The 13654-nt window shown below is 41.1% G+C and overlaps 1 protein-coding gene across 5 annotated transcripts in view; it reads right to left on the bottom strand.

Annotated features, from left to right (window-relative positions):
• The window catches only part of ASAP1 (ArfGAP with SH3 domain, ankyrin repeat and PH domain 1), a 395931-nt gene that overhangs the window by 79442 nt on the left and 302835 nt on the right, over positions 1-13654 (bottom strand). For all 5 annotated transcript variants that reach the window (XM_050801573.1, XM_050801576.1, XM_050801575.1 and 2 more), the window contains 4 exons: positions 10557-10644; positions 7897-7945; positions 2169-2332; positions 193-326 (listed from right to left, as the gene is read on the bottom strand). In XM_050801573.1, coding sequence (XP_050657530.1) covers positions 193-326; positions 2169-2332; positions 7897-7945; positions 10557-10644 — 435 coding nt within the window. The remainder of the gene's footprint in view (positions 1-192; positions 327-2168; positions 2333-7896; positions 7946-10556; positions 10645-13654) is intronic.

Genomic DNA, 13654 nt, shown 5'->3' with positions numbered 1-13654 from the left:
TCAAACAGGAAATAGAAACAGTCAAGATTACACACCACAAAAGTTACTTTTTAAACATCTATGCAAACTCACAAAATTCAGGAATTATATAATTCTTTGTACTTGGCAGACACATAAAAAAAATCCAAAATAATATAATAAAATTACTCATGACAATATCATCATTCTTCCCAAGTACAGGTCACTACTTACCAAGAGTTCAGAAGTTCCTAATTTGTCTAGTTCCAAAGACTGAATGCGAGAAATATGAACCCCCATTTCCCTATGGATGCCAGAACATTCTATACAGGTCAAAATACCCAAGTTGGTTGAAAGCCAGGTAGGTTCTGTGGAAAGAATTTTGAAGACAATGAAACTAAAAGACATCTAATTTTAGTGTGCTAACTACAGAGGAAGCTAAAACAATAGTACAAATTGTTAAGAACTATGAAAGAAAGACTTAAATAGAAGAAATGGACTCTTGAGGTTTAGCCTAGGGGCTACAATAAAAGTTTCCCTTTGATACTGAATTGAAAACAAAATTAAGCACTTTATCCTTGTGAAAATGTGAGAAAGGCTTTTCTTAAGAGATTCTATGCAACACCTTCAGGCCTGTGAGAGAGATTCCCTCACTGCCACTATCACCTCTGACAGTGATGGATTGAAGGTCTATTAAGTACTGCTCATAGGGGAATGGATTCTATAGCCATCATTAACCTCCAAGTTGCAACTAACGTTAATCCAACAGTTTTTGGTCATGGCCTCCCCATGAGCACCTCTTAGTAATAAGACAGCTGTAAATACTGAACGCCAAATGTTTCTTTCAGTGACCTAAGGCCTTTTTTTCTACAACCTCCAATGGCCCTAGAACAGTGGGAACTATTACTTCTATGTTAGCCAAATTTTCAGGTGTCTCTCTGGGTCAAGCGTCTTCCTGATTGGTCAATGCCTGAGATTTTACTACCTGCCTGCCATTTCCTGACAATATGTGTGTCACTATCATACATGTACACAATAATGGCGAAAATCTGAGACTTCTCTCAGAGGTGCTTATGGCTTCTTGTGTAGAAAATCCAGTTTCACAAGTAAAACAGTAAAAAAAGTATATCATAGTGCTTAAGAATACCAGGTTTGCACCCTTGTTGTGACTCCTACTAGCTGTGTGACCTTATGTAAGTCATTCAACCTCTTTGAGTACCAGTTTCCTCATCTGTAAAATGGGAACATTGGCATCTTGCTCACAGGGGTTCTGCAAGGATTCACTGAGATAAGCAAAACACCTAGCACGATTCTCAGTACAGTGAGAATACTCAATGTTAGCTGTTGCCAATACATAGGTAATATAGAGATATTTGAAAATAAAAGTTTGGGAGAAGGTGACTTCAATGTGATATAGAGGTTAGGGAGGATGTGGCTGAGTAGGAAGGAATGAAAATCATGTACCACATGTCAGTTGATTTCACATGTACCATTTTCTTTTCTTTTTTTTTTTTTTTTTTGAGACAGTCTCACTCTGTCCCTCAGGCTAGAGTGCAATGGTGCAATTTTGGCTCACTGCAACCTCTGCCTCCCGGGTTGAAATGATTCTTCTACCTTATCCTTCTGAATAGCTGGGATTACAGGTGCCCCCCACCTCGCCCAGCTAGTTTTTGAATTTTTAATAGCGATGGGGTTTCACCATGTTGCCCAGGCTGGTCTCAAACTCCTGACCTCAAGTGATCCACCCACCTCAGCCTCCCAAAGTGCTGGGATTACAGGCGTGAGCCACCGTGCCATAGCAAGAGGTTTATTGACCCATTTTTTTAGGATAAGGAAACTATGAATCAGAATAGTAAAGGGACTCAATGTGAGATTGTCCAGGCTGTGAGCGGCAACAGTGATACAAAATGTGGACTCCACGCCCCCTACTCTCTCCATAACGTCTATGATGCTTATATATCTGGACCTAATAGGAAAGGTAGTATTTTGGCAGTGACATCTAGGAGAGCAAGAGGGGGCTTTACAGGTAGAGAAAACAGCATAGGTAAAAGCAGCTCAGCGGTAGGAAAAATCACTTTGGGAATACGTGTTTTATGTGTGTATGTGAGTGTGTCCACAGGGGTTAAGGTTTTGCAATAAGTAGATCATTTTATGTTCTACAGGAAGAGAAAGGATGTTGTAAATGATCATTCAAATATGGAGATAAAAACCTGATGAGCCACAATCGCAGCAAATGTCATTCCCTGGGAGCCGCTGGACATCCTCAATAATGGCTTTTGTCAGGTCTTCCAGGCTGTTCTCTCCCGCACTCTGTTCTCCACGGAAGGCCATGGTTAGGGCCTCTTCTTTGCTATTTGTCAATACTGATATCCATCTGTTGGCAAAAACATAAGAAGAAAAAGTCCTTTATAAGAGCGTGGCCTTTTTTTTTTTTTTTCTTTTTGGCACTGCAAAAAAAAAAAAAAAAAAAAAAAAAAAATCTACTTTTGTCAAGTAATTCCAAAAGAGAAGCCCCCTTCCAAAATAGCAATAAAGTGATGAAAAACAAAGACATCAAACTTGAAGGAAGATGAGAGTTAAAGAATGGAAAGCAATACATAGGGGAAAATGAGAGAGATGAGAGGAGCAGACGAGAAAAGTAAAAAATCAATATAACTGAGGACTTGAACGAATATACAAGGAGACTGCATTTCTGTGTGGGCATACTGAATAAAGGGAATGTTGGAATGGAGAGGACTCAGTGAGGGACCTATCCAATGCAAGGATGAGAAAGAAAGAATGAGAAATGGAGAGAGGCCAGGAAAAGGAGTTTAGCAAAAGGTATATGTTTTCTGCAAGTCCATGTCAGTGGGGACACTTAACAGTGAAAGTGAAGGGATATTTCATTAGCAGCCATAAAAACTTATACTTACAAAAAAGGCATATTAACATGGAAACATGATGACATTTATAGTATTAAATGTAGACTGCAGATTATTTACTTATATACAGTATGACTAACATATGTCCCAAACAAAATAACCCTTTGTTACTACAATAACCTAAAAATCCAACAACAGGGAGTTGATTAATAAGGCATGAAATAACCACAAAGCAGAACAGTTAAGTAGGCATTAAAGTGTACATCTTCAAATAATTTTTGGGTGACACTGGATAAATGCTCATAATATAGTGTTTTGTGAAATCAACAACAAAAAAACCTATTATATGATTGATATGGTTTGGATTTGTTTCCCCACCCAAATCTCATCTTGAATTGTAATCCCCATAATCCCCACGTGTCTGGGCAGAGACCACTGTGGGAGGTGATCAAGGCGGCAGTTTCCCCCATGCTGTTCTCATGATAGTGAGTGCATTGAGATCTGATGGTTTTATAAGGGGCTCTTCCCTCTTTGCTCCACACACTTCTCTCTCCTGATGCCATGTGAAGAAAGACGTGTTTGCTGCCCTTCCACCATAATTGTAAGTCTCCTGAGGCCTCCCCAGCCATGTGGAACTGTGAGTCAATTAAACTTCTTTCCTTTATAAATTACCCAGTCTAGGGTGTTTCTTTATAGCAGGGTGAGAACGGACTAATATAACGATATAATCCCATATTTAAATATATGTATGTATTAAAGGCTAAAAGGAATTTCACCAATATGTCAATAGTGGTTGTTTCTGAGTGATTTTCTATAGAAAACAACTGATAGAGTAATTGCTCGACTTTGTGCCTTTCTGTAATTTTTCAAAACTATAATGAGCTTGTATTACTTTCATGAATGAGAAAAAAGCCAAATTTATTTCTTAAGAAGAAAATAAAAAACATTTCCAAACCACCGTTAATTTTTTAAGTTACTACATAGACAGCTAATGTTTATTCTCAACAGACAATACAGAGGTTCAGAACTGAGTCTCTCATTTTTTTGTATATCGCTGAATGAAATGGATATGAAACAAAGCACTATACAAAAGACTTTGAATAAGCAATAGTGAGAGCATAATAATTAAAAACCAAATTATGTTTTTGGAGTATTTGAACAATGCAAGTCACACCTTTGACTCTAGGTGGCGCTCACTTTCACTATGTTGGGAGAAATACACATATCACAGCTTAACTTCCACTGTGATGCAGAAAACTGAACATTTCAAAACCAACGGTCTAGGAATTCACATGCAGAAGGAATGGGGGGATTTTATACCTTTCAGAATATTAAAACAGTATTTTTATGTCAGTTAGTTTGATGTTAGAAACTAGAAATTGTTTTGTTAAAAACAAATCAAGAACCTGGGTTCAACAGGACTGACCACTGCATTTTATCAGCGGCACTGTTACTGGATTTTTCACATGACTGCAAAGCCTCTATTATGCTTTCCTCAGGCATTATAGCATTTGGCTAACATTGGCCAGTATCTACTATGTACCAAATACTTACAATTTTTAACATATAAATTGAACAGCCCAAATTTGAAATCCAAAACAGTTGTGGTCCCAAGCATTTCAAATAAGGGATACACAACCTGTAGAGTCTTCCAACATGCCTCTAAGTTAGGGTTTATAATACTTTATAGATGAGGAAACTGAAGTTATATGACTTGCCTAAGGTCCTAGCCTGGTTTGTGTCAGACCAGATGGGAATAAGAAAACACTTCTGTTGATTCACTTTTTCAGAGTTCCTTCCATTTGCCTCTTTACTCAGGAGCTCATGACAAATAAATAAAGAAGTTTGTCATGATAATCAGAAAAAGTATATTTAAAGGATAATTTTCTAGAGAAAATAATTCAAATTTGGTGGAAAGAAATGGCTAAATTTCAAAAGGACCAAGAATCACATTGATAATTTGTGACAACATTTTTTAACTTTTAAATTATTTTCAAGTAAGCATACTCAAAAGCATAAAGAATGAATAACTGTATTTTAATACTTTAAAAGTAGTTTTGAGTTTTATAAGATAAAAAATAACTTGGCACTGTCCTAAGGGCTTTACATATCTTATCCTCTCAAAATTCTGCAATCGAGGTACATAATAGCATCTTACTGATGAGAAGCCTGAAGCCAGATGATCTGCCTAAGGTTAAAAAATCACTAACCACCGTAGTGCATGTATGTAGTCCCAGCTACTGGGGAGGCTGAAGAGGGAAGATCACTCCAGCCTAGGAGTTCAAGTCCAGCCTGGGCAACAGAGAGAGATCTCGTTTAAAAAAAGCCACGCTCACACCTGTAATCCCAGCACTTTGGGAGGCTGAGGCGGGCAAATCATGAGTTCAGGAGATCGAGACCACCCTGGCTAACATGGTGAAACCTCATCTCTACTAAAAATACAAAAAAATTAGCCAGGCGTGGTGGCGGGCCCCTGTAGTCCCAGGTACCCGCGAGGCTGAGGCAGCAGAATTGCTTGAACCTGGGAGACACAGGTTGCAGTGAGTCGAGATCGCGCCACTGCACTCCAGCCTGGGTGACAGAGCGAGACTCCAGCCAAGAAAAAAAAAAAAAGCCAGTAGCCAGCAGGCCTGGACAAGAAGCCAAATGAGTCTAACATGCATCTGCTCTTTGTGAACTTTCCTCAGTGAGAATAAATTTTTTCATTCAATTTCATCGAACACTTTCATATGAAAAATAAACTCAGTGACGCAGCAAAACTGCCTCTATGTAACCTGGAGGTAAGTGAAGAACTAAGGCTTCCCTCGGGGGCATGTGCTTTCTTTGTGGATTGCCATTACCTCCTACAGCACCAAAACAAAGTTCCCCTCTCACCACCAGCAACCAAAGAGAAAGCAGGCCGGGCACTTTAGCTCACGCCTGTAATCCCAGCACTTTGTGGGACCGAGGTGGGAGGATGGCTTGAGCTCAGGAGTTTGAGGCCAGCCTGGGTAACAGCAGCAAGACCTCATGGCTACAAAAAAAAAAAAAAAAAACAAAACAAACATTAGCTGGGAGTGGTGATGTATGCTTGTAGCACTAGCTACTTCGAAGGCTGAAACAGGAGGATCACCTGAGCCTGGGAGACTGAGGCTGCAGCTGAGCTATAATCATGCCACTGCACTCCAGCATGTGGGGCAGAGTGAAACCTTGTCTCCAAAACAAAACTGCAAAGTGCAAAATGTACAACTTCAGGATGGGCCACGTAATCCTTTTACTGAAAAATGTTAAGTCTCATGGGCAGGAAACGAATCTCTAACAAAACTGGGACTGAATTACCTGTTAAGTCCTAAGAGTAAATAAAATATTGAAGGCCTGAGTTTCAGTCATAAGGGAAAACAAAGTGGTTGTGTTCCCTGCCTCACCCAAATTACTCACCTGTGTTCCACTTAGGGTTTTGAGAAAGGGAAATGAGGAGGAGAGAATGAAATCAGATAAGGAGAAACAATATTCCAAGGTGACTGTGGAATTCTGTCTGGGTTCAAATCCTAGCTTACCGGACTGTTACCATGTGCACATTATGCCTCTGTTTCCTCATCTGCAAACTAGGGACAAAAGTCCCTACTTTCTGGGGTTGTGAGGATTAATAAGACATGAAGTGCATTTAGCACATAACATCTCAATAACTATTACCCATTTTTATTATAAATAGTACCTCTCTCTGAATCTGTGGGTGGAGGGCCAGGCCTCTGACTTCTTCCTTTCTCATTGACTTCTAGTCACCTTTCAGTCCACCAACTCTATACCCATAACACCAAGTCATCAATCACTTCCTTCCAATTCCATCCTGTTTCTGTGCCATCAGAGCCTCCTGCCTGGAGCATACAGTATTTACAACCCTCTTCTACGTTCATGAGCCAGTTCAGGCTTACCTTCCTCTTGGAAGTCATCTCTGAGCAACAACCCCAGGAAGCCAGGAGGGTGTGTGTCCCGAGTCTATTCCTCCAGCACATGGCCTCCTCTGCCCTTACTCTTAGCACCTGCACTATGTCGCACCTATGACAGCCTCCTGCAGTAGAGATGCAGTTCCTTCAGGGCAGGGGCTCCGTCTAATTTAATGTTGTATTCTCAAGGCTTTGCATAGTCTTGGCATACAGCTGGCATTCATTAAATATTCAAATAATGAATGGCTAATTAGACCTTTCTCCTCATTTTCCTTTGTCTTTCTACCTTCTCTCTCAGTTTTCTTTCCCCACCGTGTTCCTCCCACCTCCGTATCTTTTCTACCCATATTCTCTTCTCTTTCTGATCCTTTATCATTTCTCTTGCCCACTTTAACAAAAACATCCCTCTCCCAAGCAGCTGAGATTTGTAATAGTCACACACTGCCTTTTTCAGTCTAGGCAGGCTACAGGAAAGAGGAGGGAATAAAGACGGCTCAGGACCAGGGCTAGTGTTTTAAAAAAGGGGCTAGGGACTATCTAAGGTTGCATACCTGGTCAGGTAAGTGCAAAACTCCAACCCAGGAGTATGTGATACCAACCTGGTCCTTCCCACTGTATCAAGTTCCTTTTTATTGACTCTGTTCACCCCAGTGAAAGGCACAGGCCAGTGTTCCTTACTTCAGGGCCTGGCTCTCCTGCTCCTCCTACAGTAATGGTCAAGTGTCCAGGTAGGCTGGCTGATATGTTTGGCCACCAAAAACTGAGCAAAGGCCCTTCCTGAGGGCAGGGGATGTGATTAAAAGACGCATAAGGCACGGTCCTTGTCCTCAAAAAGCCCTTGGTCTCTAGACGGCTGCAGACATGCACCACAGGATCACAGAAGGGTATGAAGAGACCACGGGCAGACAGTAGGGAGCTATAACCCCAGAGAGGGTGAGGCTTGAGCAGAATCTTGCAGGAGGTACCAGAACTTATTGAGTAGACAAGAGGGAGAACCACAGACAGAGAAAAGCAACATGGCCCACAGGCAAGAAAGAAGCATGGAGCCACCAGGCAAGGTTCTTACAAATGAAAAGAAAATGTTAATGTATATTATAAAGAGAGAGGTGCTTTTTCAATCCAAGGCATTGCATCTTTATTTCAAAACTACTTACGCTACATAATCCTGCTCATCTTCCGCCTGAAAGTGATATGTTCTATTATCTAAAACAAAAAAAAGAAAAATAAGTGAAACCTTAGAAAGCAGGGTACTTTCAAGTATAACACAGATTTAAGTTCCTGGAAAGAAAACCAACCCAGTAAAAGTAGAACTTTAATATTATTTTAGTTTTACACCATTATGTACCAGGTGCCTTGTGTATATTATTGCTAATCTTCACAAAAGCCCTATCTGTTTCTCATTTTACAGACAAACTGAGGCTCCAAGAGGTTCAGTGACTTACACAAGGTCACACAGCAATAAAACAGCTACATGATTCATTCTGTCAAGATTATTTTTCTTAAGTGCAACAAGAATACAATGAAATAACCACAAATACCATGCAAACATCTGACACTGCTTTTGAATAAACAGTGAGGAGAGGGGAAGGTTCTATTTGATCCAAATGGATTTCTATGACAAACTGGAGAGTGACAGCTAATTCAGTATTTTCTGTTTCATTTTCAACTCAACTATTACTGTTCTTTTTTTTTTTTTTTTAAATCCTCCTTTTCAGAAATGATTCATTTACTGTTCCCCATGTGTTCTGAGACTTAACCACGGGGTAGCCCCAATATCCCCGACACTAGGAATACTATGCCCCAGATGTTGGGGCTGCTCTCTGGTTGAATCAGGTTGCAGGAAGAAAGGCTCAATCTCTGCTATCCATGTAAGGGAAGGAGTGGCCTAACTTGGATACTCTGGGCAGGGTGTACATGAGGGAAGCTCTTTCTCAATATATTCAGGTCAAACTAACACATCCTGAGCACCTCCTCTGTGACTAGGCTAGGCAATCACACCCTTTATCTCCCCTGGAGAGAGAGAGACAGTGTGTATGTCAAAGAACACGCCATGCTTAATATTACAGCTCATGACTGTCATCCTAACACTTTGGGAGGTCAAGGCAGGAGGACTGCTTAAGCCTAGGAGTTTGAGACCAGCCTCAGCAACATACAGATCCTGCCTCTACAAAAAAATTAAAAATTAGCCAGATGCGGTGGCATGCACCTGTAGTCCCAGCTACCTGGGAGGCTGAAGCAGAAGGATCACTTGAGACCAGGAGGTGAGGCTGCAGTGAGCTGTGACTGAACCACTACACTCCAGCCTGGGTGACACAGTGAGGCCTTGTCTCAAAAAAACAAAAACAAAAACAAAAACAAAACCCCAAAACAAAACAAAACAAAAAAGAACATGCCATGGGTGGCAGTGCCTGAGAGCTTTGGCTGAATCTCTGCTTTATTGCTGTGTGATCTTCTTTAGGTCACTGAACCTCTTGGAGTCTCAGTTTTTTCTTCTCTAAAATGGAAAACCGATAGGGCTTTCGTGAGGATTAGCAATAATGTATATAAGGTACCTGGCATGTAATAGATGCTCTATAACTGACAACTATTATTAATAACCTATAGATTCTCATAACTAGGGATTCTTGGCTTTTTGAAGTCATAAAATAATTCAAAATTTTCATATTTGTTTCTCATCAATAACTCAAGAAATCTCTTGGTAATGAAAATCACAGGGAATCTAAACTTCATACAGATGCTGCAGAAGGCAGCTTCGACTACACCTAAAGAGCCTCATGACTGATTTTATCTTTTGGGTCAGGACTGTTCACACAACTGCATCAGAAGGGTTTCAAAGGGCAGGAAAATATTTCTGTGCTTCTATATATAGGTCATCCACTTTGGCTGTGGGTCTGCCTTGCTGGGCTGTGATAGAGAAGGAAGGATACTTAAGATTAGTGTTGCAGGATTTCAGGATATTCATGAGAGTCACTTCACTGGCACTGTCATCCTCTCTTTACAAAGAGGTGTCCTCTCAGCTACAGTGTGGGTCGGTAAGCATACCCATGGGAACCAGTACAAGCACAGGTAGCTGGCCTAGAGGAACATCTCCCCCCAACTCTTTACACACTGTGAGGGCACAGGCTATAACCGGCTGTGGGGTGGGTCGCTCATTACACTCTCTCATCACAGGAGAAGAGCAAACTCTGAACCATGAAGTAGAAGGGTGACAGGGTGCAGTGCCATCAATTCATGGAGGTTGAAGGCAGTTCTGCTTGGAAGCAAGGAAATGATTTTTCCTTTAAGAGTTAGATTTTGCAGGGATATAACTCTGGGCAAATGTGTTGTACAGATATAAGGCACATCTGCATTCCCAAGTCTACATCTGTGCTTCTTAACCACAGGTACACATTACAATCACCTCAATCACCTAGCAGCTTTTTTTTTTTTTTAAACTACGTCTGGGCCTTATACCAACAACTATAACTCAGTAGATCTAAGACAGAAAATGGGAATACACTTAGAAACATCTGTCCAAGAGGATAAAGCTGTGTACTCACAGTCAAGCATTGGTCTAGTTCAATGTACAAATCCTAGATTCTATTCTATTGCTGGTCAGATCTGACACTGCTATGCCTTGTCAACTGCCAAGTAGGCTCAGTGGAAATTAAGAGACCTGGGGCATCTTTCTAGAGCAGCGCATGCAGGAATAACAAGAAACTGTTCCAATGCCAACTCTGAGGAGTCCCGCTTGGAAAGCTGCTGACCTGGAGAATGGAAATGTGTAGGTGTCAGAAGCCACGATAACCAACTCAGAGAGAGAAAAAGGACTCACGTGATATCAGGTCAAAAGATTTTTTGTCTTCGGCATTAGGTTTTACTTGGCAGGTGAGAAGGTTCAACTTAGCTGGTTGCCTGTTAGACTGGAAAAAAAGAGAAAATAGAGAAGTTATATACAGCTCCACTCTCTTGTCTGCAGGTTCAGTGCCCTGCAGGGCAGGTATGCAGTTCACAAGGCCTGCTCAGTGATATAAAAATACATTTTCAGCAATGAAGAAACAGACATCTGAGCATTGTTCCAAGTTTGCTGCCAGAAGACAACAGATCTGTAGGTTTCTGCCCTCAAATATAAGCTGGTAAGTTTAGTACAGTTTTATTTATCCCACTTGAATTCTGAATCTCATTAAAGATGGAAAATAATTAGGTGTCCTACTAAATGTCTTTAAACTGTGCATAAATATCCTGGTGATTTTTCAGAAGAGAATAAAAAATAATCCACCTCACTTCCAATGAACAGTGGGCATGGTCCATGGAAATGCACCTTTCTGGAACCTACACATACCTAAGCACCAACAGTTGGCACTTTTAATGCTGTATCTTACTGCGAAACGTAGCTAAGCTATATTTCATTTATTCATTCAAAACGACCCCAGTAATCAATCATCCCCAAATTGATCTCCCAGGTATCCATGGATTCAACAAATTTTGGTTGTGATGCAAAATTTACACTACTTCTCTCAGAAGTACAATGACAATTACTACCTGTGAGGCAATGCTTAATGAACCCCAATATCTAGAGAGAGAGAAAATTTGATAAGGATTTCATATAACTTATCAGCAAATCTCTTGGTCACACATATAAAACAGACCCTACAGTATCTAGATAGTCACGCTAACTTAGGAATCTCACCACATATTCACACTGGTCAAAACACTCTCCTGCCTGCCCATGTCCAAGGTCACATGCTGGACAATGGCTGATACTAGGATCCCTCCTTCCTGCAGAAGCTGACCAAGGAATGAAATGTTTGAGTGCCTGGGCTGGGCTGTGCTCGAACACAAGAAGCCTGGAGAAATAAGCAATGAAACTCTTTAGTTGGATCTATGTCGCTGTTTCAATTGAGAGCTGTGGTTCTGAAAATCCTAGTACCAGGAGCATCTCCAGCTGAGGAATTAAAATTTTTAGGGAAAAGAGAGGGGGAGGGAGTTAGAGACAAGTCACATCGGTAAGCCTGAAACAACAGAGATGGCATACAAACAAGACAACTTCAATGACACACTGCTACCTCTCTTAAATAATAGGCATTAAACAATTTCTATTTATCTTCCTGTGTTCGCTGGACCATTTTTCAAGATCTTTCTCCCTCTATGATTTCAATGAGATTACACACAGAAAACAATGCCCTTTGTCACGTATCTATCTGTTCCAAAGCAAACTGCTTTGGGGGAGGAAGTAAGAGACCCCAGGGGATTCCGTGTTCAGTGCCTGTACCTTTGATTTAGAAATGGAACCAGAAGTCAAGTACAAGAGAATTTTGCCTAAGAGGAAACACTGCTTGGGAAGATTCCTATACTCCAGAACTTGTCACCAAACCTAGAAGGGGAGGCAGGAGCTTCTGGGCCTGCAAATTTTTCTTAGAAAATAGCTGAAGAGCCGGATGAGGTGGCTCAGGCCTGTAATCCCAGCACTTTGAAAGGCTGAGGTGGGCAGATCACCTGAGGTCAGGAGTTTGAGACCAGCCTGACCAACATGGAGAAACACTGTCTCTACTAAAAATATAAAATTAGCCCAGTGTGGTGGCGGGCACCTGTAATCCCAGCTACTCGGGAGGCTGAGGCAGGAGAATCGCTTGAACTTGGGAGGTGGAGGTTACAGTGAGCAAGACAGCAGCACTGCACTCCAGCCTGGGCAACAAGAGCAAAACTCCATCTCAAAAAAAAAAACCAAAACAGCTGAAGTTTGGGTTGCTAAAGGCCTCAGACTCCAAAATCAGAATCTGCAGCCACAAAGCAGGCTTAGCTCACTGTAAAAACAACTGTTAGTTCTACATCTCATCTTTTTGGATGTTGATAAAATTACTGACTTTCTCATATAAATGACAACAGCATATGACCACCTGAAAAGGCAGCGACCCAGTTAATGGTAAGGACAACTCTTGCTATGTTATTATGTTCCAATTTGGAAACCACATTTAAAGAAGGATGCAGAAAAGCTTGGGGAGATGAAGAGATGATTAAAAGGGTGGAAAATGGAAACTCTGAAAGTGAGTTAGAGGTGTTATTTAGTACAGAGGAGGGAAAGCTAGGGGGTGACTTAATGACCATCTTCAAGTATATGCAGGTTGTTACTGGGAAGGTTGGGCAGCTGTTTTCCATTAGCTCAGATGAAAAGAAATGCACTCCAATTGTAGAAGATGATTTGGGCCAGACATAAGGAAGAACTTCCCAAGCTTAAGTTGATTATGCATAGTAAGAGGTTTCAGGTTTTGTAAGTAGGGAAGGACTGCCTTTGAAAAATGTAATAATTTTTAAGCTGACCAGGCGTGGTGGCTTGTGCCTGTACTCCTAGCACTTTGGGAGGCTGAGGCAGGCGGATCACTTGAGGCCTGGGGTTTCAGACCAGCCTGGATAACGTGGCGAAACCCCGTCTCTACTAAAAATACAAAACTTAGCTAAGCATGACGGTGCATGCCTGTAATCCCAGCTACTCAGGAGGCTGAGGCAGGAGGATCACTTGAGCCTGAAAGGTGGAGGTGTAGTAAGCCAAAGTCATGCCATTGCACTCCAGCCTGGGCAACAGGGCGACAGAGCAAGACTCCGTCTCAAAAAAAAAAAAAAAAAAAAAAAAAAATTAGTACTTTTTAGACACTATTCACATTTGAACATGACAGAAGGTTAACTTTATTTTTTAATTCTCCCAAAATCTAGGTTTCTGCGGTGTTTCTGAACAATCTTACCAACAGATACAACCAAGAGTAGATATAAATCTTAACAACAAAAAACAAAAAACAAAAAACCATACACTCAGCTGAGTATTAACTGCATTCAGGCAAGTTAAACAGCACCATTTACCTCTCATTTCTTTCTTTTTCTTTCTCCTTTTTGTTTTTATTGAGATAGGGTCTCGCTTTGTCGCCCAGGCTAGAGTGCAGT

This window comes from Macaca thibetana, chromosome 8 (assembly GCF_024542745.1).
Source record: "Macaca thibetana thibetana isolate TM-01 chromosome 8, ASM2454274v1, whole genome shotgun sequence".
NCBI classification, from domain to species: domain Eukaryota; kingdom Metazoa; phylum Chordata; class Mammalia; order Primates; family Cercopithecidae; genus Macaca; species Macaca thibetana.
The sequence above is the reverse complement of the archived record's forward strand: the minus strand, read 5'-3'. Positions and strand labels throughout refer to the sequence as shown.